Source organism: Phascolarctos cinereus, unplaced genomic scaffold (assembly GCF_003287225.1).
Source record: "Phascolarctos cinereus isolate Bilbo 61053 unplaced genomic scaffold, phaCin_HiC Scaffold_5;HRSCAF=322, whole genome shotgun sequence".
Classification (NCBI taxonomy): domain Eukaryota; kingdom Metazoa; phylum Chordata; class Mammalia; order Diprotodontia; family Phascolarctidae; genus Phascolarctos; species Phascolarctos cinereus.
This window is the reverse complement of record NW_027555958.1, coordinates 259,649,396-259,674,468: the sequence shown is the minus strand read 5'-3', so window position 1 is coordinate 259,674,468 and position 25,073 is coordinate 259,649,396. Positions and strand designations below refer to the sequence as shown.

At 37.2% G+C, this 25,073-nt stretch overlaps 1 protein-coding gene across 1 annotated transcript in view; it reads left to right on the top strand.

Moving 5' to 3' along the window:
- The first annotated feature begins 6,990 nt into the window (after nucleotides 1–6,990).
- Nucleotides 6,991–25,073, top strand: part of QTGAL (queuosine-tRNA galactosyltransferase) — a 91,530-nt gene continuing 73,447 nt past the window's right edge. The window contains 5 exon segments of the mRNA XM_020987532.2: nucleotides 6,991–7,437; nucleotides 7,440–7,564; nucleotides 15,584–15,700; nucleotides 15,799–15,898; nucleotides 21,689–21,753. Of these exon segments, the coding sequence (XP_020843191.1) occupies nucleotides 7,383–7,437; nucleotides 7,440–7,564; nucleotides 15,584–15,700; nucleotides 15,799–15,898; nucleotides 21,689–21,753 (462 nt within the window). The 5' untranslated portion in view covers nucleotides 6,991–7,382.

Sequence of the window (25,073 nt, the reverse complement as noted above, 5' to 3'; positions counted from 1 at the left end):
TATGTCCATGTCCTGCTGCACCTTTTCCTGAATAATGTCCAGCCTTTGGAGGGAAGAGAAATAGTGAAGTCCTATCTAACCATCTGACTATGTAACTTCCATCTCATTCTCTGCTTGTCTCCAGCCCAACTTCCAGCCTCCTTTGGGAAGAGTGCTGCCCTTCACTCAGTGATCAACATACTGACACCTCATCATACTCTACACATCCCAAAGATTCCAAATACCTTTCCCCACCTCTACCACTCAATTTCTTATTTCCATCTTCCTCAACTTTCCCACCCCAAAGTTCCAGCCAAACATCACTCACTCTTTCCATGGTATGCTCTGGAATGCCTGTTTCATAGGCAACAAGCTTTTCTTTATCCTAAATCTTTTCCTTTCCCACTCCTATCTATTAGCTATTGCTGGAACTTTACTACCCCCAATGACACAGCCTCCCTGGCCACCTTTTCCTAATATTGGCTACATCTTCTTTATTCCCCTCAGGCCAATTGAGGGAGACCTCAGCAGCAATAGCATACTGAACCATCAAGGAGCAAATTCCTCATAGGCAAAGTGAAAATGTCTTCATTGAGGACACTAGGGAAGGAACGAACAATGAATCGGGGAAGGAATGAGGAGGACCAGAGAGGGTCTGTGTCCAAAAATAGTTCATTCTTATCAGATAATTCTTCCTGGCCTAATTTCCATTTTCTAGAATTTCCAATTTTTCAAGCAATTTTATCAAATAAATTGGGGGCTTATCAAACACTATACTACTAGGGTTTTTATGTGCATCTACTCTGTTCCATTCATGTAAAAACCAGGCAAAATGAGAGTTCATCTGCCACTTTACCCTGTAGTAAGTGATCTGTATAATCCTGATGCAGGAAGAATTTACTGATGTAAAAAACAACAACCCAGAATCAGACAGTTTTTTCTTTTAATATTAAAAATCTTTCTTTAAAATTTATTATAATTTTATTAATAAACAAATCAATTTTAAACCTAAAATAAAAACAATATTATATACATTGATATTTATTACATACATAAAGTAACTATAATAATTACTACATTAAGTGAGCTTGATGTTGGTGATGTCAAGTGGCCTTATTTTTTATATAAAATTTCTCAAAATGAGGTGTGTCTAATGATACTGCTACTCATATCTTTTTTCCAGTCATTTATCCTTTTTATTTTATTAATCTGTCCTTCCCAATCTTACCTCCACATCATTAAGCAAATAAATTTTTTTAGATGAAAAATTAAGCCTTCAATAAATGCAAATTCCTGTAGTTGGTAGTTGGGGGAGTGAGACCAGTATATGCTACGCATATTTTTTAGGAATGTACAAAGTGTGATGTTTATTGAATTGAAGTACATTGAATGAATGATTCTCTAGACCGTAAATTCTTTGATGGCAGGAATTTGGCAGGCAAATCCTTGATGTGCAGCTTTATATATCTCCCCGCTTCTCATACTGAAGATATTGGAAACTTAACTAATACTCTGAATAAATAAAATAAAATTTTAAATAAAATATTTATTCAACAAACATTAAGCATGTATGATGGTTGTAATCCTGCTTTGCAGCTGTGAAACTCTCACTCCCCTTGCCTCTCGGAAGTTCGTAAGTAAAACTTTTGGTGAGGACATTGCATGAAAATATATATTTCAGGAATCATAACACTGAGAGGAAAGAAGAGTTAAGCAGCAAATATTTTTAGATATCCAATTTATGTTCAAATTGAAAAGTCACTGAATATCTGTAAGTATCATTCATAAAGATAATTTGTGACAGTTATCTTTTACTCCCACAGCACTCTGAACTACTAGGTCTCAAACACAAAGATTTTACAAGTCAGCATAATATCACTTTTTATTTTGGTGACTCATTTAAAATGAAACTATTCTTATCATATAAGTAACCTTTGGAAACTGTCTTTGAATCAAAATTATACAGAATAATAGTTTTAGAATGTAAATAATATTAGAATAGAATTATTCACAATCTTGGGGCTTTAACATTTACCACAGATTCTGAAATCAAAGTAATGAAATGGAATGAAAATTTAATGATTAAATTTGAAGACTCAGATTCAAAATTCAACCTATAAAATATACATGTGAATATAACCACAAATATATATTAAATATTTAAATTTACATTAATATATTTCTAATTAGAATTGTTTACTTTGAAATCTTAGTTCTCTATAAAGCAAAGATCTTTGCTATATTTTAGAACCATAATTAATGACAATAGCTGAGATTTACATAACACTTTGCATATAATATCCTATTTAAGCCTCACAAAAACCTTTTGATATAAGTTCTATAGGTTTTATCTCCATTTTACAAATGAGGCAACTGCAGCTGTGATTTGTGTTAAGTGATTTGACCATAATGATACAGCTAGTAAATGTCAAAAGTAGGATTTGAATCCAGATCTTCCTGTCTGCATTATAGTGTGCACTATCCCTTGTGTGTTCACCAGTGTTTGAAGCAGAAGATGAAGGGGAAAATGGGCTTTTTAAGAATGGCTAATATTTTCCTATTAAAATAGAGTCAAGTCACAGCAGTGCTGTATTGTTATGCAAGTACAGTATACTTTTAGTGAAAATGTAAATTCCAGGTCTCAAGATGGTGGAGTAAGTGGAAGCAGGACATCATAGTTTTCTCACAATTACTCCATTAAAGATTAAAATAAAATTTGAACACCAAATTTAGAAATGATCAAAAAATCCAAGAAGAAACTGCAGTAAATGCATTTTTTACCAACCCATATCTGCAAAAAGTGACAGTGAGAAACCTGTAGGCAGTAAGAAGAAGTCTACTTTCTTTCCTCTCATTTTCTTAACTCTCTACAGTTTGGCTTCTGACCTGATCTTTCAAACAAAACTGCTGTCTCTAAAGTTACCAATGATCTCTGAATTGCCAAATCTAATGGCCTTTTCCTTGTCCTCAAACTTCTTGAACTGTCATCAGACTTTGAAACTATCATTTTCCTTGATATTTTCTTTAGTTTTGTGGGGATACTACTTTATCCTGGTTCTCCTCCTACCTCTCTGATTGCTCCTTCTTAGTCTCCTTTGCTGGATCTTCATCCAGGTCATACCAGCTAAATGTGGAAGTCCCACAGGGTTCTGTCCTGGGACCTATTCTCTTCTCCCACTATACAACTTTACTTGGTAATCAATCTCATCACCTACAATGGATTAAATTGTGACCTGTATGCTGACAGTTCTCAAACCTAGCCCCAACCTCTCTGCCAACCTCTAGTCTTGAATCTCCAATTACTTATTGGCCATCTCAAACTGGATGACACACAGATATCTTGTACTCAACATGTCCAGAGCTATATGCATTACTTTTTCTCCAAAAATCTTACACTATTCCTAAAATTGCCTCTTGAGCACAGTGCGGCCATGGTTCCAGTCACCCAGACTGCCAAACTAGCAATCATCCTTGATTCTTCATTGTCTCTCATTACCCATATCCAATCTATTGCAAAGGCTTGTCAGCTTCATCTCTGTAATATCTCTTGCATATCTCCCCTGACATTGCTGAAATGTAAGTTTGATTATGTTATCTCCTAATCAATACACTTCAGTGGTTCCCTAACACCTCTAGGATCAAATATAAAATCGTTTGTTTGATATTCAAAGTCCTTCATAACTTGTCCCCCTCTACCTTTCCATTCTTCTTATAAATCTCCCCCTAAACCCCAACATTTACTCTAGTGACACTGGACTCTGCTGCTCCTTAGACAAAACACTCCATCTTTTGAGTCTAGGCATACTCACAGGCTATTCATGCCTGGAATGTTCTCCCTGCTCATCTCCTCATCTTGACTTCCCTGGCTTCCTTCAAGTTCCAGCTAAAATCCCACCTTCTATAAGAAGCTTACACACACACACACACACACACGGATTGTACATAGCAGTTTGCATGTTGTCTCCCCCATTAGACTAAGCTCTTTGAAAGTAGGGACTGTCTTTAGCCTTTCTTTGTACCCCCAGCACTTAGCTCAGGGCCTGGCACATAGTAGGTACTTAACAAATGTTTATTACTTGACTTACTCAGAAAGAATTTGATGTAATACATTGAGCTCAGTCAAGGACAGGGAGAGGGGAATTAAGAGAGAAGGTAAATTTATAGAGAGATTAGTCATAAGCAAAACAAACCCAGTCTTCAGAGAGCACAGCATGAAAGAGAGATTAAAGGAAAGAAAGACTGAGAATATATGATTGGAGACTGGGTAAGAGGAAGAAAAGAGGAACAGCAGAATGGAAGAAGACTGAATCAAATACAGATCACTAGTTTACTTTCCTTTCTTAACACTCTCTTTTTTGTAAAGAAGGTGGCAGGGACCAAAGAGAGGAAAAGGACAAAAGGATCAGACAGAGGAAAATATGCAACTAACAATCATAATTGTGAACACATGAGATAAATTCACTTATAAAACAGAAGTGGGTAGCAGAATGAATTAGAAAGCAGAATTCAACAATATGTTGACTACAATAAACACACTTGAAACATAAATATTCACATAGAGTTAAATAAAAGGCAAGAGTAAAATATGCTTCAGATGAACTAAAAAAAAAACCCACAAAAACAACAGGTAGCAATTGAATGGGTTGTCCCAGTGAAGACTCCTCAGTGTAATTAAGGTTTGGGATAAGGCTGAGTGGGATGAGGGGTCCTGTGTAAACGTCTTAGAAGAATAAATAGAAATTGTATTAGGCTCAAGGCAGGCATAGCAGCCCGACAGGCCTAAGTTTCGATTTACTAGAAGTCACCTGATTTAAGGGAATTCAACCCCAAGTACCCCCCCATGCCATTGTTCAGTAGTTAAAGTTTGCCAAGCCTGGAACTCCTGAAGAAGCCCCCCCTGTATTTTGTTGGTGCACCTGTTGCTGTTGTCGGTCTGTACAGTACAGTGTCTAGCTTGACTGCACATCTTTAATTGCTTCTGTGGTATTACTTCAGCAAACTAAGAAATATAGATATGTATATTGTGTTCATTGTTTTGTTTTCAGTTTCTATGGACATTGAGAATGTGAGCCAAATATTGGCTAGATGGTGGGAGGGGGATTTGCCCATTAGGGTTATTTAATCAGGTCTTTTGCTCCTGTAGCCTGTCTCATTTCATCAGAGCATCCTGGTGGAGGGACACCCAAATCTCAAGATTTGAAATAATAATATAATAAATTAATTTTCTGTTTCTCCTTGGATACCTCTGTGCGTTCTTTGAGTGGCATCCCACACACAATTATAACCTCAGGCAAAAAGGATTTGATTAAAATAAATAGGGGAATTATATTATGTTCAAAGATACCACAGACAATAAGTTAATATTTACATATGTACTGAATATTATGGCACCTAAATATGAAAAGAAGTTAATTGATTTGTAGAAGGAAAATAGTAAAACTACAATAGTTGGAAATCTCAACTCTCATCAGATCTATGCAAATCTAACCAAAAATATATGAGATGTCTGGAGATTACTGAAGGGGAGAAGCAAGGTCTACATATATTTAACCATGTGTGGCAGTTTTACAAAAAATTGACGGTTATTCTAGAGAACAATAACCTCATAGAAATGAACATATATTATTTTGGATATGGCAAATGTGTAGATTTGTTTTTGAGAAAAGAATTATAATTTTCATAATAATTGATATGTGTAATGAATACACAAATAATTTCATTTTCTCAAGAACTGCATCTCTGGCTTGGAAGTCAGAGCTCACAAAGCAGCTTAAACTGATTAATCAAAACTCTTACAACACTCAATCACCGGACCTTAAGTGAAGGGAATCAAAGATTGTAGAATCTATTCCTGTCACAGAACTCTGGTTCTGTACTCTAGGGAAGGTGGTCACGACTCCCAAAGACTTGACTCCAGAATTGTTGTAGGATTTGTGGGTTTCTGGAGGGAAATCACTAAATAATTGTTTATAATCCACTCCCCCCACCCCTTCTTTCCCACTAGTGATTTAAGTATATGCTTTTACTTCAGCTAAGAGAACATTCCTCACTCCAAAACTGATTAATTAAACTACTTGATTACTGGCACTCCTGTCTCTAGGCCTACTTTGTGTGGCTCTGGGCATTCTCAGGTTAGAGACTGGCTCAGGATTTTTACCAAATGTTTTACCAAACATTTTCTTTGACTGTGATATTTTTTCTTTTTCTTTGATGAGGTGGGGAGGTAGCAAGTGTCCCCCCAAAAAGAAACGTGTAATGTTTTAAAAGCATGGAAGAGAACAGAGGCAGGCACCGTTTCGCCTGTGTCCCCAACCCTTTGCAGAGTTTGGCAAAAGCAAGATCTTAATAAATTCTTGATTTCAGTGCAGGTGCAGTGGACCTTTTGAGTACCCTGATGGAATATGTTTTTTTCATTTTTAAAATCGGATTAGATTAATAGCATACTGCTAGTGTTTTAGTCTTTACAAAGCGCTTTTCTCACATCAGTCCTATGACATTTGATATTTTTAAAAAACAGCTTTATACTAAGCACTATTATTTGCAGAAGTGAACAAAAGAGGAGAGGAATGCAGGGACGGGGTGGAGGGAAAAGGGAAATGTGAAAAAGGAGGAAGAAAGAAGCTTGGTTTGGAAGGAGTTGGCCTGAAACTCACTCAGGTCTTTTGTAATTACCGCCAACAGCATCGATGTTCCCTAGGCTACGGTCCCCACCCCCCAGCTTCTGCAAGTCTTTCCATTTCATTGCTCAGTAGGAAAAGAAAAGGATCCAGCAGCTGAGCCCGCCGATGCCAGAGAGAACCACGGCTCTATTTCCGGCCGGTCTAGGCCACTGTTCTCTACTCCTCCCGAGAGCTCGTCTCCTGCCTGAAAGCTCTCTTTGGTGCCAGGTCTCTATTCACCAATCTGAGGACTCGTTACAGTCGAAACCCAACCCACAGACGGAATATCTAGTTGGAGCTCAGCGCCTCCGAATCACGTGGGCTCTTGGGGGAGGGGCCTTTTGAGGGGCTAGTTGGCCCTTGTGGCGGAAGGAGCGGGGTGATGGTGGGTGCGGCTGAACGTGTGCGGCGCGAGTGAGGAAGTGAGAGTGTTCTTGGGCGGTGATGCAATAGATTGAAAAAGGACTTGGAGAGAATTGGCAGCCAGCGCTAGGGGGAACTGGCGTGAAAAAGAAGCGGGGCAGGGGACTGACTGCCCTCGAGTGGAGACGACCAATCAGTTTCGATGCATCTAAGGGCTTACCTTTCTTGCTGGGCGCTTAGCAGTCGCCTGCTGGAGGCGCTGAGGTCGGCGGGTGTGCAAAGCCTCTCTCTCCTTATTTCCCTTCTCCCGACGCCTAGGTTTGGCTTTCCACCTCGTGTAGATTTTGTTTGGGAAAATTTGTCCTCTTTCCTTTTCCCACTATGTGGAGCAGGGACAGGGCAGTAGCTGTTCCGGACAGGCTTCGGCCGGCGGTGTCCGCGCGGATAAAGTCCTGGCTGTCACCAACCAGCTTCTTCCTTCTCCCTCCTCATCCTCCACCTCTGCCCAGCCCGTGGCACCGCTAACCATCCAAAGCCGGGAGAGTGGCTCTAAGATCCAAGTGGTATGTTTTCCTCGTTCCAGTGCTTTGTTTCTTGGGCTTCAGGTGAAGAAATGAAAGAGCTTCCCATCACTTACCTAATATTAACCTCTCCTGCCCCTTTGCTGTTTCAGTCGTGTCTGACTCTTCGTGACCCCATTTGGAGTTTTCTTGGCAAAAGATACTGGAGTGATTTGCCATTTCCTTCTCCCGCTCTTTTTACAGATGAGGAAACTGAGGCAAACAGGGTTAAGTGACTTGTCCAAGGTCCCACAGCTAGTGTCAGGTCGGGCTTGGATTCAGGTCTTTACCCCAGGCTCTCTATCTGCTTCGAGACCTGTCTTCTGCCTTTATTTCTTTACTTCTCTTAAGATAAAGAAGGTTAAAAAGGATGATTTTAGTGAATTAAAAGAACTAGGACTGATGTGATATTTCTGAATGTAATAACATGTTTCTGAAAATATGCAGTAATAGCTAATATTTATGAAGACCTTACATATTATCTCATGTAGCCCTTAGCAACCCTGTGAGGTAAGATGCAGTGATCATCCTCTTTTCACACGTAACTGATATTCAGGGAGGCTAAGTGACTTTCTCATCAGCCTTCAGCTGGTGTCCGGTGGGTTTGGACATCAGATCATCTTGACAAGTCCAGTGCTTTTTTTCCCACCACACCAGCCAATTTTTCGAGTGTACGTATGTGTATACTTAATAACTTAAAAGATGCCTGATTTTATTGGTGTGAATATTCTCTCTACCACAAATCACTACTACATTTTAGATGAACTTTGAGAATTGCTGTGACTGTAACATTTATCACCCTGTGATCAGCTCCCAGTTTATAGCTGAGTCAGATTTTCTAGGATGATAACCCGGCACTAACACTTTTGCCGTATTGGTAGGACCTGACAAGAGTTTTAAGCATAGCCCTTCCAGAGAAGGCAGGGACTTTTTAAAGTCAAGCTGAGTAATTAGACTTGGACTTTAGTGAGGATAAATATCCTCACTAACACATATGTGCCATATTTTTAGTTGTCAATTTAGCCTTTCCCCTCTGAGAGATTGTAAGATGCTTGAGGGCAGAGAAGTTTTTTTGGGACTGCCAGCCCTGTAGCTTAGAACCTTTTTTTTTTTAGACAATTGGGGTTAAGTGACTTGCCCAGGGTCACACAGGTAGTGTCAAGTGTTTGGTCTGAGGCGGGATTTGAACTCAGGTGGTCCTACTTAAGGGCTCTATCCACTGCTCCACCAAGCTGCCCCCCTAGAACCTTTTAATACTGGTGGTCAATGAATGTCCCACATTACTTCCACTCCCTGATCCCTAATCCTCCCCTACCCCCAACAGTAAACACTGACCTTTTAGACTAGAAATAAGGAGACCTAGGATCTAGGTCTGCCTGGAACAAGCTACCTTGTTCCTAGGTAGATACATGGGTGAATTTGATCAGTTTGCATAACTTCTCAGTTTATTTGATTTTTAATTTTTAATTATTTATTTTATTGATTTTTTTTAAACATCTTCATTTCAAATATAGCCCTTGTCCCTCTCCTGCCCTGCCATTCATTCTTTGTAACATGGATTAAAAAAAAAACAAAAGGTAGCTCAGCAAAACCAACATCTACCAATTGTGTGACAATATATGTGATATTCCAACCCATAGCCTACCCACCTCTATAAAATAGGGAGGAAGGTGCATTTTCTGAACTCTTTTCTGGTACCAAGTTTGATCATTGTAATTTATAAGCTATTTTAAAAAGCATTGTGATGTTAATATGTGCCTGACTTCCTTCATAGGATTGTTGCCAGGATGATTTCCGTTCAGTTCAGCAAACACCTATTTAGTGTTCACTGTGTGCCAGTGTGCTAGGTGCTATGCTAGATCTGGGTATAGGCAGACAAAAGGAAAACATTATCTGCCCCTAAGGAGCTTGTGTTCATAAACAAATATATACAATGTTAAAAACAGGTGATTTTTGGGGTGGGCAGTAATATCTAGCAGAACAGGAAAGTCCTTGTGTCAAACATTTATAAAGCTTCTGCAATGTACTAAGTGTTCTAGGGATACAAAGAAATGAAACATCCCACCCTTAAGGAGCTTCTGTTCTAATGTACATATCTAAATATATACAAAAGAATTTTCGGTGGGGTAAGGCATTAATATCGGGGTGATCAGGTAAGATGTTTGAGGTAAGAGGTGACATTTGAGCTGAGCTTTGAAGGAAACTAGGAATTCTAGCTGGCAGAGATGAGGAAGTGCATTACAAGCATCATGCACAGGCTTTTTTTCCTTTGAGGCTTTGCTTGTAGATATTCTCATTGTCTTCTGCATTTGTCTTGACCTCTGTCTCCATAGTAACTTTTTACAGTCAACTTTTTTTGGGGGGGGGATGTTCATTTTTCTAGCCTATTAGTTTTGAACTTATGTTACAGTTAGGCTGTCCTCATGGCAATGAAGGGTGGGTCACTGTCTCAAACTTCAGGCTTTTTTGCTTTCATGTTTTCACAGCTAGTTCTAGAGAGTCTATAAGTTTTCTGTGCTGACAAGGTTGTGTGATCTGGGAAGAGGTGTGGTGACTGCTTTCCTACTCTGAGTTCTTGTCCTTACTCAGCTAGAGACTCTTGCAACTTTAAGTGCTAACTCTTCTTCCTAGGACAAGATGTTTGCTCCCTTGCAACAGCAAGTATTCCTCTCAGTTCTGGAACTAGATAATGGGCAATAGTGTAGTCAGACCCTTTATCTACTGCCAGTACAGGGGTCTCTTGCAATCTCTGACTAGTTGTCCAGTCCCCTTAGGATCTCTGAGGGGGTTAGGGCTTCTGAAACTGCTGCTGCTGCAGCTTTTGCTTTTTGCTTTTGCTTGCAAGGCAAAAAAAAGCTGCTGTTTTCAATACTTTGCACTCCCAGTCAGCCCCAAATCCAGTGTCACAGACCTCTCCTTTCAACCTCCTAAATTGTCTTGGGCTAGGAAATTGTCCCCACCCTTACCTTTTGTTGACTACGTCCCTCCAGAATTCAAAACATGAGGGGAATGTTGGGAAAGTTCGGCTTAAATACTGCCTCTGCTCTGCCATTATGGCTCTGAACCCCACTTTTGGATGATTTTTAATTGCTAAGAATTAAATTAAATTGCTCTTAATGAAACCCAAGATTGCATTAGGTTTTTGCTTTTTTGATTTGGTTTTTTTTTTTTGCTTGACTCATTGCACTGTAGACTCACACTAGGTTTACTGTTCACTAAAACTCTTAGACCTTGTACGTGTATTTGTCCCAGTAACCCTCCCTGTCTTGTACTTATTCTTTTATTTATGTAGTTGATTTTTTTATACCCAAGTGCAAGACTTCACCTTTTTTTATATTGAGTTTCATCTTATTAGATTTAGCCTACCAAGATCTTTTTGAATCCTGACTCTCATTCAGTGTATTAGCTTATCCTTTATAGTTTTATTCCATGTGCGTATTGAATAAGCATACCATCTCTGCCTTGATCGAAATCAATGATTAAAAGTTAAACAGCACAGGGTCATGCACAGATCCTTGATGGTATTGAACGAGACTTCCTGAAATGTTAACATTGAACCATTAACAACTTTTATGAGCCTAGCCATCCAACCAGTTCTTAATACACTTGACTGTCACCCAATTCATATCTGTCTTTTACACAATAATAATTACAAGATATTTTGTTAAAAGCGTTGCTGAAATCTTGATAAACTATATTTACAGCTTTTCTCTCATATACTACTTTAGTAATCTTGTCAAAAAAGGAAATAAGTGTAGTATGACATTCTTTTTATTTTTAAATTACTTTTATTCTGAACAAAACCAAATAAAATGGACATTTCCATATGCTTAATAGAATAGAAAAAGTTGTACGTATGTACAACTTGCAGCCTGTACCTTTCATAGTTGTCCTGCTTGTCTTTGCTTCTGTTCTCTACATTAAAAAAATGCCTCAATGACTTCCTTCCTTCCTTCCTTCCTTCCTTCCTTCCTTCCTTCCTTCCTTCCTTCCTTCCTTCCTTCCTTCCTTCCTTCCTTCCTTCCTTCCTTCCTTCTTTCCCTCCTTCCCTTTCCACATTCTTCTAACCACCCCCCAACCTCTCACCCCTGCAAATTAGGAAGACAAAAAAAGGAAAAGCCCTTGTAACAAATATGCCTAGTGAAGCAACAGAAATTGTTACACACTCAGGCATAATGTTAAGGTGACCTGTCTTATTAAAATTAAGAATCTATCATTTAAAAATTAAAAAATGAAATAAGTAGAAAAATTTAAATAGACTTTTAAATAATGTTTTAAAAGTTTGTAGCATTTTTATTTCTGAAATTATGAAAGCTTGAAAATTGCCCTAAGACTTTTGAGATACCATATTAACTAACAATTTATAGCTAATGTTAAATTTTGAGATGAAGAAATAACACAAGGTTTTGGTTTATTTGTTGAGGGTAGAAAGATATCTCACGTACACTTGACGTTCTGATGACTGGTTTGTTATTTAAAGATGACACTAAAATGTGAATAGTTTTCTTAGAGTGATAGTGATACTCTTTGTTAATGTTGAGATTAGATAGATGACTGGTGTTGATATTGGCTAAGGTTGAGATTTCAGCTATAACAACTATTTACTGCCAGAAATTAGGAGTTTTATTATTCATGTCTTGACACAGACATAACTAAACTCCAAATTTGACAATCTTACCTTGACAGAGACCTAACTAAACTTTAAATATTTTAGTAAATGTGATTTCAGATTAGTATTTTTCTGGACTAAATGTAAGTTTTTAGCATTTTAAAAAACTGATTATAATTTACCATTCTGGCAGAGTTTTGAGACATGACTTAGAACAGTGGTTCCCAATTTGGGAACCATTGACTCCAGACAGACTCTAAGGCAGCCTAGAAATTACTATAAGGGTTCTGTGACTCTGTATGATCACCAGGTGCTGTCATTTTGATCTTTACTTAGCCTCACCAAAGTACTGTGATTCAGTATAATAAATAATTTAAATTCTTTTAAGTATTGGTTCGCAACTCAAGTATGTTTTAATAATAGAAATTTACATAAATGCAAACTTATATTTGCATTTAACAAAGAAGAACCATCTAAATTAATAAGCAACCCACTATCAAAAAAAGAAATGTATTTGCTCTATGTCCCTTTTCAAAGTCCATGTGAAGTTCTGGTGACTTTGGCTTTGTTTTATTTTTTTCCCTACAATGTTTCTTTGGAATAGAATTTAACTTGAGTTTTCTACTAGTGTTTACTAGAATTTTAATTTTTTTTCACACCACCTTCAAATTATATGTCCTAAATTGTCGCAATCACAAATAACAAGTTAGTTTGTTCAAAGTAATAAACAGATACCAAGGAGGTTGTGACTTTCCTCGAGTTGTATCATTATTTAAATGTCGTGGAGACTTGAACCCAGATCCTTGGCTTCAAGTCCTGATCACCTTTCCTGTACCTTGTTAACTCTCAATTTAACATGAAAAAAAATTTTTTTTTGTTTTGGGTTTACCTATAACCCCAAATAGCAAATATTGTTTCTTTTCAAAGTAGTTTATATTACTTTCTCAACCCCTTGCAATAAGCATTCCTTCTTCACCAGTGTGTGGGAAGTTAGGGAATTGTACTTGGCATCAGGTAGCCTGGGTTCATATTTATTAGCAGTGCAATTATGAACAAGTCAAAAAAACTCCTAGATTGTGACTTCTCAACTTTTTCATTTGTATTATGTGGATAATAGTACTGGCACTAACCATCCCACAGGGCTGTTTGGGAAGAAAGCCAGGTGCACAACTTAAAGTGCCATACAAATGTGAGTTGCTATTATTTATAAATTATTATAAAGGATTTTATAAATGGTTTATGTAGTTCTATTACAAATTTATTATTTATATTTATTTGTTAATTTATAGATAATTTATAAATTATTATAAAGGAAACCAATTATATTGAAATGCAGTTATCAGAATATTAAAAAAAAAAAGAAACCAGAATAAAACACCAAATTCCTGGACTCCCGGTTAAGAATCTCTTGTCTAGATGATCTCCTAAGTCCCATCCAATGAAATTAAGGCACTAAAGACTTTATTACAGGGGGCAGAGCCAAGATGATGGAGTAAGGGCAGGGACTTACCTGAGCTCTCCCCCAAACCCCTCCAAATTCCATTAAAAAAGACTCTAAGCAAATTCTAGAGCAGCAGAATCCACAAAAAGACAGAGTGAAACAAATTTCCAGCCCAAGACAACTTGGAAGTTTGGCAGGAATGGTAGGTTGCACCTGGGTAAGAGAGGAGTACATTCCAGCAGAGGCTACACCAGTGCAGACCCCAGCAGACCTGGAGCAGGCCTTGGGAGTGACTGAATCAGAAGCAGCACAGTCGGGCTTCTGGAGTTCTCAGCTCACATTTTTCATGGGCCACCTGAAATCCTTTGGGTGCTGCAAGTGGCCTGAAGGCTGCAGATTGTGCAGGCCTGCCATATGGAATTGCTTGCCTTCTCATTGAGGGAAGGTGGGAAGGAAGGAAGAGAATTTGGAACTCAAAGTTTTAAAAATAAATATTAAAAATTGTTTTTACATGTAACTGGGGAAAAATAAAATAATAAAACCTAAAAAAAGAACTCTATTACTGACCTTTTTGGGCAGTCATTCTTTGTAACCTTTTTGCATCACCTGATACTCCTGAAGAATGCTACGTGAATCTGTGTGGTGCTGTGGTGCGAATTGCTAAAGATTTATATTGCTATATTTTGTTTTTATATCATTTTTATTTCCCAGTATATCCCTCCCCTCTTCTTTTACCATAGAACTATCCCTTATAATAAAGAATAAAGGGGAGGGGAAAGTTTGCAAAACTAACCGACATATTAATCGTGTTTGACAGCACGTATACTGTGTTCTACCTCAATAGTCCCCTACCTCAACAAAGAAGGAAGAAAGAGTAAGCTGTTAATTGTTACTATTATTGATGTCTGTTCTAAAGTTTGAAAACTCTTTAATGAGGTTGGTTTACAAATAAGGAAACTTTTTTTTAAGCCAAGCTGAAATTCAAGTTCCTACAGTGAATACATTGTAGAGAAATAGAAAAGTACTACTATAGTTAAAAAAAATAGGATTAATGTGAATTGTTTTAGTTTGACTAAGTAGTGAACTACCCCATTTAAAAAACATTTTCTTAAGTAATAGTACTACAAAGTACAGATTAATAAACTTTGTAGTTCACAGAGAAATTTACTTTGTAAACTGGTGTCCGTTATTCAGGACCTACTTTTTTTTCTACATTACCTTCATCCTTCCCCTCCTTCAAACCCCACTTTTTTTGCCTTTAGTTTCAGAGCTAATGTAATCATGTTTATTTTGTTGTCTTCAGGATATATTTGTGTTACTGAGTATTCCTGACCAAAAAAAAAAAAGTGAACAGAAAGCCAGAGAAATAAAGGGTTATATTATTCTTTTGATTTGCAGAAATATAAAAGTGATAGACCAATGACAATCTCAACAAATACAGATAAACTAAATAAGGAATAAGATCACATAAAATTTGAATTACTATATTTTGTTTGGTAGAGAAAAAATAAGTTATCTTTTTGTGCCCTTCTGATTTCTCTTCTGCCTGTTAACAAAGTTTTTTTGCTTTAAAAAATATATATATGTATAGCTTTGCAGTATGTGTGTTTCTAATTTTACTTTCTTTGTTTTGCATCACTTTATTTAAGTCTTTACCTTGTGTACTGTAATGAAAAGAATCCTGATTTGGAGTCAGAAGAGCTAGGTTCAAATAAGGGTGCTTACTGCCTCTATAACTTAAGAAAAGTAATTTCTCCCTATACTGCTTTAATTTTTCCAATAATTGTTATTAAATAATGATTCCTTTCCCCAGTGTTTTATAATCTAGAAATTATCAAATACTGATTTCATATAAATATATAATAACTTTTTTTATCTTTAGATTCTCTGTTCTTAAAATGAGGAATGTATATGAGTAGTGGAGAAGGAATTTAGTATTCATACTTCTCTCTTTTTAATTTAAAAATTCTAGTCCATCATTCTTCCTGTTCATAATGCTGAGTGCTGGTTGGATGACTGTTTGCAGTCTGTTTTAGAACAAGATTTTGAAGGCACCTTGGAGCTTTCCATCTTTAATGATGCCAGTAAGGTATTTATTAATTTATCACTTGTTGTTTTATATATCTGTTAAAGTTACATAATTTTTATGAATTTCATTATGCTGTACTATTGCTATCTGTCTTTCAGGACAAGTCAATGAATATAATTAACAAATGGAAGATTAGGTTAGAAACTTTAGGCATCAGAGTAATCATTGGAGGTCATGATTCTCCTTCTCCCCGAGGAGGTATGTATAGATTATTAGAATATCAGTTGATTGTATTTAAACATTTGTTAATAAGAGAGCATTTCATGTCATTTGATATTTGTTAAGCACTTGTTGTGTGTGCAGAAAAACATACAAAATAATAAACATTATAACAGAAATAAATGAATAAAATAAATGAAATTATAAGCATATATTATGCTTATAATTAGACATATATCCTTCCTTTAATGGAGTTTAATAGGTTGCTATAGAAATTTTGGTTTAAAAAATGTATTCTAAAGATAAGTGGATATGTATATATGTGTGCACGTGTGTATATATGTGTGTGTGTGTATATATATATATATATATATATATACATACACACACATATACATATATACACACATATATATTTTAGATAGAAGGAGATGGGAAAAGAACTGTCTGGTTATATTTTAATAATGAGTACCTGGCATAATGGACAGAAAAATTGGCGTTGGAGTCAGAAAGACCTAGGTTTAAGTTCTATATCTGACATGTAATAGTTGTGTGTTTCTGGGCAAGTCACTCAATGTCTCAGTGCCCTGTGCAACTCCAAGATTTTAAGTTACTACCAGTTACTCGTCTATATTGATGGAGAGAGAGTTTAGGCATTTCCTACAGATGAAATTGGGAGTTTGGACCAATCTTCTTCTTTCTTGTTTCCATTTCTATGGGATTTCATGGGAGTCCAGGAGAAGAAGAGATCATTAGGGGCTGGAATGGTTGAGCAGGTATGATAGTCATTTGTCTATATACTCCCATTGGTATTTTCTTGGCAAAGATACTGTAGTGGTTTGACATTTCCTTCTCCATCCCATTTTACAGATGAAGAAACTGAGGTAAACAGGGTTTTGTGATTTGCCCAGGGTCACCCAGTTAAGTGGCAGAGGCCAGATTTGAACTCATGAAGATAAGTCTTCCTGACCCTAGGCCTTGCATTGTATCCATTGTGCCACCTAGCTGCCTCAAAACCTCCTTTAAGTCCCAACTAACATCCCTTGTTTTACTGGAAGCCTTTCCCAACCACTCTTGATTCTAGTGCCTTCTCTCTGTTAATTATTTCCCATTTATCTTGCTTCATTTGCATATATTTGTTTGCATGTTATCTTCCATGTTAGATTGTAAGGGATAGTGTTTCACCTCTTTCTGTATCCCCAGCTCTTAGCACAGTGCCTAGCATATAGCAGGCATTTAATAATTGATTAATAATTAATAATTTATTGAACCAGATTCCATTGCTTGGCTTATACAAGAGAGTCAGTGATAAAAAGAAAAGTTCCATGTACTCCAAAATATTTATAGCAGAACTTTTTGTGATAACTAAGAAATGAAAACAAAATAAATGCCCGTAGATTTGAGGATAGCTAAACAAATTCTGGTGCACAGATGTAATGAAATATTACTGTGCTTTAATAAATTATATATGTGATGAATATAGAGAAGCATGGAAATATCTAAATGGATGGAACCAAGAAAACAAGATATGCAACTACAGCAATTTAAATTTAAAAAAAACAAAAAATCAAAGTGAATGTTGCACATTGTGTGATGACCAGCTGCAGATCAAAGCATACTATTTTTATTTTTTTTCCTTTCTTGTGGTTTTTCCCTTTTGTTCAGATTTTTCTTTCACAGCATGACAAATGTGGAAATATGTTTAATATGATTGTACATGCATAGCCTATATCAGATTGCATGCCATCCTGGGGAGGGGAAAGGTGGTGGTGGGGGAAATTTAGAATTCAAAATCTTATAAAAGTGAAAGTTGAAAACTAAAAATAAATAAAAAGAAAATATTAAAATTTAAAAAGTGAATGTTGCAAAATTATAATGATCAAGCATAACTTGAAAGATGAGATATAAGAGGACATTCCCAATCCAACCTCATTTAGGTGAGCAGTCCACAGGTATTAAACCCTGTACCTTTTTGGACTTTTTCAATATATTAATCAATTGTGATGATTTTTTTCTTCTTTTGTCTTTCTTTTTTAATTAAAAAATACTATTTATTATATGGGATAGCTCTCTGGGAAAGTTGTGACCATGTCAAAAACAAAAGACATCAATAAAAAGTTATTTTTTAAAAAAAGAACATTAAGATAAAAGTATAAATATGATACAATGTCAGGAAAGCACGGTTCCCTGTGTGTCTGCTAATACCTTGCAAAAGTCCTGCTTAGCAACAGTGTACATAAATGGTACAAAAAAAAGTGTTACAGAGTCAGAAAAGCCCTCTTTAACTGCTTTTATCTATTCACAGCTTCAAATAGAGTGAGGCTGCTTCAGTAGTTGTCCAAACATAAAAGGAAACATCAGGCTATGTATCTCAGTGGATCCTTCTAGCTTTCAAGGTGCTTCCATGACTTAGAGACTTTATTCCCTTCTTGTTTTCTATACAATTTAATTTTTACTGTCCATAGCCATTATGAAACAGTTAGGTGGTACAGTGGATAAAGCACTGTGTCCAGAGTCAGGAAGACTCAATTTCAAATCTAGTCACAGACACTTACTGTGTGATCCTGGACATGTCACTTAACCTCTGTCAGTCTCAGCTTCCTCAAGTGTAAAATGGAGATAACAAAACACCTCCCTCAAAGGGTTGTATGAGAATTAAATGAGATAATATTTGGAAAGTTCTTAGCACAGTACACAAAAGGTGCTTAATAAATGCTTGTTTTCTTCTTTCCCTTGTAACTTTTTAAAAATCTGTTGCAGCTAGGGCTTAGTGGGAGTATATAGACAAGTGACTATCATATCTCCTCAACCATTCCAACCCCTAATGATCTCTTCTTCTCCTGGACTCCCAGGAAATCCCATAGAAATGGAAGTAATGTGGAGCCACTGGAGTTTAATGGACCTGTGTTTAGGAAGTTCATTTTAACAGCTGAGTGGAGGATGGATTGGAGTAGAGTGAGACAAGGGAGGGAAAACAACCAGAAGACTATTGCAATAGCAAGCTCCAAGAAGGCCTGCACTAAGTTGGTATCAGTGTCAGAGGAGAGAAGGGGGCATACAAGAGATATTGGGAAGGTAGAAATGATGAGACTTGACAACTGATTGGATAGAGGGGTGAAAGAGAGTGAAGAGTAGAGGATGATACCCAGGTTGGGAGGCTAAGTAACTCGGAAGATGGTGTTGCCCTCAACAGTAATAGGGAAATTAGGAAAAGGGGAGGATCTTTGGGGAAAGCTGAGTTCAGTTTTGGACATATTAAGTTTAAAGTGTCTATGGGACATCCAGTTTGAGGTGTCTGATGGTCAGTTGGAGATGTGAAACTGGAGGTCAGAAGAAAGGTCAAGACTGGACAAGTAAATCTCAGTTTCATGTGTGTAAAAAGATAATTTATACCATGATAGCTGAAATGAAATAATATAGAGGGAGAAGAGAAGAGATACTAGGACAGAGTCTTAGGAGAAAGGTGATAAGGCTCTGAATTCCATTATTGGCTTTGTGAGTGAGAGGAGAGGACAGGTATCAGAGTTGTTTTGAAGGCAGAATCAACAAGTCTTGATAACTGGGCAGATAAAGGCAACTATGACAAAGCTAGAACCAGATGATAGGATTCTTGATTTAGCCCACCACTTGCTGACTCAAATATTGCTGATTCTGTCCTAATTTAACAATGGTATTTTACCCTATTAAACTTAAACAGAAAAATGATAATTGAGTACTCTTCAGATAATATGGACAAATCAACATCAAGCCTTCTTTTAGTGTAGACAGCTCTAGTTATCTGCCAGTTCACCTATGGAGAATTTAGATGGCTATGTATCAAGAAAGACAAGGAGACAAGATTCTTACATGCTACATACAAAACTATTACTGTCAATGAATGAATAAGAAATGATAAAGCATTTATTACTTGATGTGTGCCAAACACTCCACTACACACTAGGGATAAAAACAGTTTACATTCTAACTGGGAAGACAACACTCAAAAGAAAGTTAAGAGGCGATGCAAATAGAAAAGCCCAGAAGGCCTGAAGATGCAGTGATAGTGCCAAGTGTCTGCATGGTAGAAGCAGAGCAAATGACAAGATCTGGAGGACCATATGAGGCAGTGGTAGGGTAAATGGTAAGACCAGATTGTCCTCTGTCTCACTGAAAGGAATAAAGTTGCTAATACCCATCTCTTCTTTCTTTTTTAAATTTGGTAAGGCAGTGGGGTTAAGTGACTTGCCCAGGGTCACACAGGTAGCGTTATGTGTCTGAAGCCAGATTTGAACTCAGGTCCTTCTGAATCCAGGGCCAGTGCTGTATCCACTGCACCACCTAGCTGCCCCCTGACACCCATCTCTTCTAAGCCAGTAGTCAAGTGGTTGCTAGGTGCCTCAATTAGAGGAGAGGGTGAAGGGGGAATTTTCATTCATGTTGTCTGCCATGATAAAAGTATAAACTTTCTGAGAGCAGGGATTTTTTCCTTTATTATTTTTATATTTTCAGCACTTAGCATAATTCCTGGCACATAGTAGGCACTTAATAAATATTGATGTCACTTCTTTGCATAAAAATATCTAATGACTTCCTGTAACATACAAGATAAAAGTCCTGCCTGGTATTCAAGACATTTGACAGTCTATCTTTACCTATTTTTCTAATTTTATTTCCCACTACTCTAGCCAAATTAGTCTGTTCTTTAACATATACACGCACACCAATCTCTGTATCTTTGCTCCTGACCTGAATTGTTTTCCCTGCCTTGTTTCTGCTTATTGAGATCTTTCCCATTTTAAGTTTTACTTCTAGAAATTCTTGAAATAGCAATAATGTTGTAAGGAAAGTGTGATACAGAGTGCTGGATTTGGAATCAGGAAGACCCTAGTTCAAATTTTGACTTAGTCACTTCATAGCTGTCTGACCCTGGGCAAGCCACTCAACCTTTCTCAGCCTCAGTTTCCTCATCTATAAAATGGGAATAATATTAACATCTAGTTCCTAGGGTTGTTGTGTAGATCAAATGAGATAACATATGTAAAGCACATTGCAAACTTTAGAGCACTATATAAATGCTAGCAATTATTATTATTGTTGTTCTGTTCCACAGTTATTTTTCTTTATGAACTCATGTAGCAGTATTAATATACGTTTGATACTTAATCACTTGCTGCCTTGTTTTTGTTTAACTTTCCTAAGAATGTGTTTTTACTTTGCAAATAGTTTATAAATTCCTTGAGATCAGGGACTTTTTTCCTATTTCTTTGTGTCTCCAATAGTGCCTAGCATAGTGCTATATACATACTATGGGCTTAATAATTTTTATTAAATGAGAGACTGAATTGTGCTTGATTCAATCTATTAATTTTTTCTTATGTCATTCTAATTTACTTTGCAACTGAATACATAGAGAAATACACATATGCTATTAATGGCAAAGCTTACAAGTAGCTTACATTTTAATGGGGTGGGGAAGACAACACATAAAAGGAGACTGAGGTTGGTCTCCCTGCACAAGGTTCTTCTTACTCCAGCTCAGGAGGAGCTGAGGAAGGGGATGATAATTGTACACTGGCGTGATAGAGAAAGTTTAGAGTCAGGAGCAGAACTTGGAGAAGAATGAAGACATGGCTGGTCTGGACATTTTCCTTAAAATGGAGGTTCTGGGAGGAACCAACCAAAGGAAAACCTAGTATTTCTTTTCCCTTTTTATTTTTCTCCCTTCTATTCCCTCCTCTATTTTCAACCAGATATATTAATTTGCCATTCTCCATATGACATATTTAGCGTTTTGAAAGCAAATAGCTATTGAAATCTAATAATAAGAAGTGTTTATCTTTTTCTCAACAGTTGGATTTTCTAAAAATCAAGCAATAGCACAGAGTTCCGGGTCTTACCTTTGTTTTTTGGATTCAGTGAGTAAGCTTTTGTTTTGTGAATTAAGCACTTATTTATTTTAGTTACTTAGTTAAAATGCCTTATCAAAAAAGTATTGCTGTGAATTAAAAAAATTGAAGCACTTGAACAACCCCCTTACAAAACACATTTTTCTTCCAGTTCTCCATTCTTTCCACTCCCAAACAATTTATTGTTTGTTAAAGGAAAAGAGTTGATGTTTCAGGGAAGACAATCAGTAAATATTTTTAAAGTGTCTACTAAGATCTGGGTATACAAAGAAAGGCAAAAGACAACCCCTGCTCTTAAGGTGCTCAGTCTAATGGGGGATATAATATGCAAACAACTATATACAAATAAGATATATATATATAGAATTCATTGGAAATAATCGAGAGGGAAGGCACTGCTATTAGGGGAGATCTGGAAAGGCTTCTTGTAGTAAAGGGGATTTTAACTGAAAGTCCAGGAAAGCCAGGAGGAGGAGATGGGGTAGAGCATTCCAGCCATATGAGACAACAAGTAAAAATGCCCACAGTTGGGAGATGGAGTGTCTTATATGAGGAACAGCAAGGATATTAGTGTCACTGGATAGCAGAGTATGTGGCAGGGAAGTTATAAGATGTAAGAAACCTGGAAAGGTGGCAGGGTGGGGGACAGGTTATAAAGGGCTTTGAAAGCAAACAGAATTTTATATTTGATCCTGGAGGTAATAGGGAGCCTCTGAAGTTTATTGAGTAGTGGGTGGTCATATGGTTAGACCTGGGGTTTAACACTTTGACAGCTAAGTAGAGAGTGAGCTGGAGTAGGAAGAAACTTGTTCAGGGAGACCAACCAACAGGGTGTTGCAGTAGTCTAGGAGTGAGGTGATGAGGGAATTGCACTAAGTTTGTGGCAGTGTCAGAAGAGAGAAGGGAGCATATGTGAGATGTGTTATAAAGATAAAATTAAATTGACAGGCTTTGTCAACAGATTGGATGAGATGTGGAGCAGTGAGACAGAGTGAGGAGTTGAGGATGACACCTAGTTTGGGAGTCTGGGTGCCTGGGAGAATAGTGGTACTCTCAACAGTTAATTGGAAAATTAGGAAGAAAGGGAGTTTTGGGGGATGAAGATGAGTTCAGTCTTGATTTTAGAATGTCTCTGAGGCATCCTGCTTGAGAGGTCCAATAGACAATTGGACAGTGAGTAGATCTGAGAATCATCAACATAGAGATGATAATTGAATCTGTGGAAGCTGATGAAATCATCAAGTGAAAGTATAGAGGGAGGGGCAGTTAGGTGGCAGTGGATAGAGCACCGGCCCTGAAGTCAAGAGGACCTGAGTTCAAATATGGCCTCAGACTAAACACTTGACACTTACTAGCTGTGTGACCCTGCAAGTCACTTATCCCCAATTGCCTTGAAAAAAAAAAAGAAAGTATAGACGGAGAAGAGAAGTGGAACTAGGAAAAATCCCTGTGGGAAACTCAGTTAGCAGGCATGAACTGGAAAAGATTGAGTGAAGGAGCAGTGATTGGATAGGTAGGAGGAGAACCAGGAGAGAACAGAGTCACAAAAACCTGTAGAGAAGAGGGTGATCAGCAGTGTCAAAGGCTGCAAAGAGGTCAAGAAGGATGAGGATTGAGAAAAGACCATTAGATTTGGCAATCAAGAGATTTTAAGAAAGCAGATTTTAGAGTGTTTGGAGAAGAAGGTGGGGTTAAAATTATTCCAGATAAATAAGCCCAGGAGTAGTGGGCATGCACTTGGCTTCATTCCTTTGGAGTCTATCTTGTCCCCAGTAACCTCTTCATCAGGAAAATCATCATTCTATGAGATTGCATCAACCTTGGTACTTAACACTTCTCAGTACCTTCATTCTTTGCCTCTTTCATTGAAGGGCTGGAGGATGGAGTAAAAAGCTTCTCACAAAAACCTCCATTTAAAGAGGGTTCCCAGGCCAGCCATCTTTTCATTTTCCAGCTGGTTGCAGTCCTTTGGACTCCATTTCCCCCCCAAGCCAGTACCTTCTCTCCTCCTTGCACCCCTTCCCCCTGATTTTGAGCTTCCTTTTGTCTGTTGTCATCTCCTGTTCGAGTATAAGTTCCTTGAGGGCAGGGACTATCTTTGTGAAAATTTATATCCCTAGTACTAAGCTGGTATGTGCCTGGCACTTAGTAGGCACTTAACAAAGTTTATAGACTGATTGAAAACTGTTCTGTGGAGGAGGAAAAATGGAATTTTGGCTGAAGAAATTGGTGTGGATACACAGGGAACACAACCAACTTAAATTTTCGAAAGAATTGTACAGATAATGGAGGCAATGCCATGTAACAGAAAATTTATATAACAACATGGCATGTTAGTATTGAGATTGCTAAAGCTCAGTGAACTGAGACTGGTGAAGGACTCTAAGGACAACAACAAAAAGAAGATTTTAAGAAGCTCTGTTAGGTGAGAAAGGAGGACCAAAGAAGAAGGAGGATTTTTCCTTGGGGGTAGATGAAATAACTGACCACAGAGAAGGAAGAGTTGCTGAATTCTTATTTTGCTTGTTTTTTCTGCAAAGAAGAATGACCTTTACACTAGGAATGACAGAACAAAAATGACTAATAGGGAGTTCATCCCTGAGATAAGTAAGGAGATAGTAAAGAGATAGCAAAGTAAAGTTAACTGCCCTTCAAGACACCTGGCCCAGATGAATTACATCCTTTGATCCTGAAAGAACTGGCAGGTGTGATTGCTGAGACAATTTCTGTGATATTGAAAGTGGTGGGTGAAGGAGCAGAGGATGCTAAGAATTAATTATACAGTTTTTAGATATTTGACTGTGGGTACTCTAAATGTGAGTTCCTTGTCCAATGATCAGTTAATGGACATCGATGGAGGACCTGAAATTTATCCATATTGACATTTGTGAGATAAACAAAACCTGAAGAAAGAAGAAGTGGCAGATAAATGTAAGATGGTACACAGGAATACTTTGGAGACGTAAAGAATGGAGTTGGTGTAGTAGGTTTTATCATATACCCAAAAGCTAATATTATTTCATAGGACCTTTGGTTATCATGTATTGTAAAATTAATAAGTATTTGCAAAAAAGGGAAGGGAAGAAGGGAGGGGAACAAGATTTTATTAAGTGGCTACTATGTACAGGATATTGTGTTAAGTACTTTTCTGTGAGTACAATTTAACATTTTTAAAAAGGTATGAGGACATTTATTAAAAAAAGAAAAAGAAGTGGATTAAAAAAACAGTTTCAAAGAATGCTGTACTTTGGCTTTTTTTCTCCTACTTAATAGTATTTTTTTTCCAATTACTTGTAAAAATAGTTTTCAACATTCACTTTTACAAGATT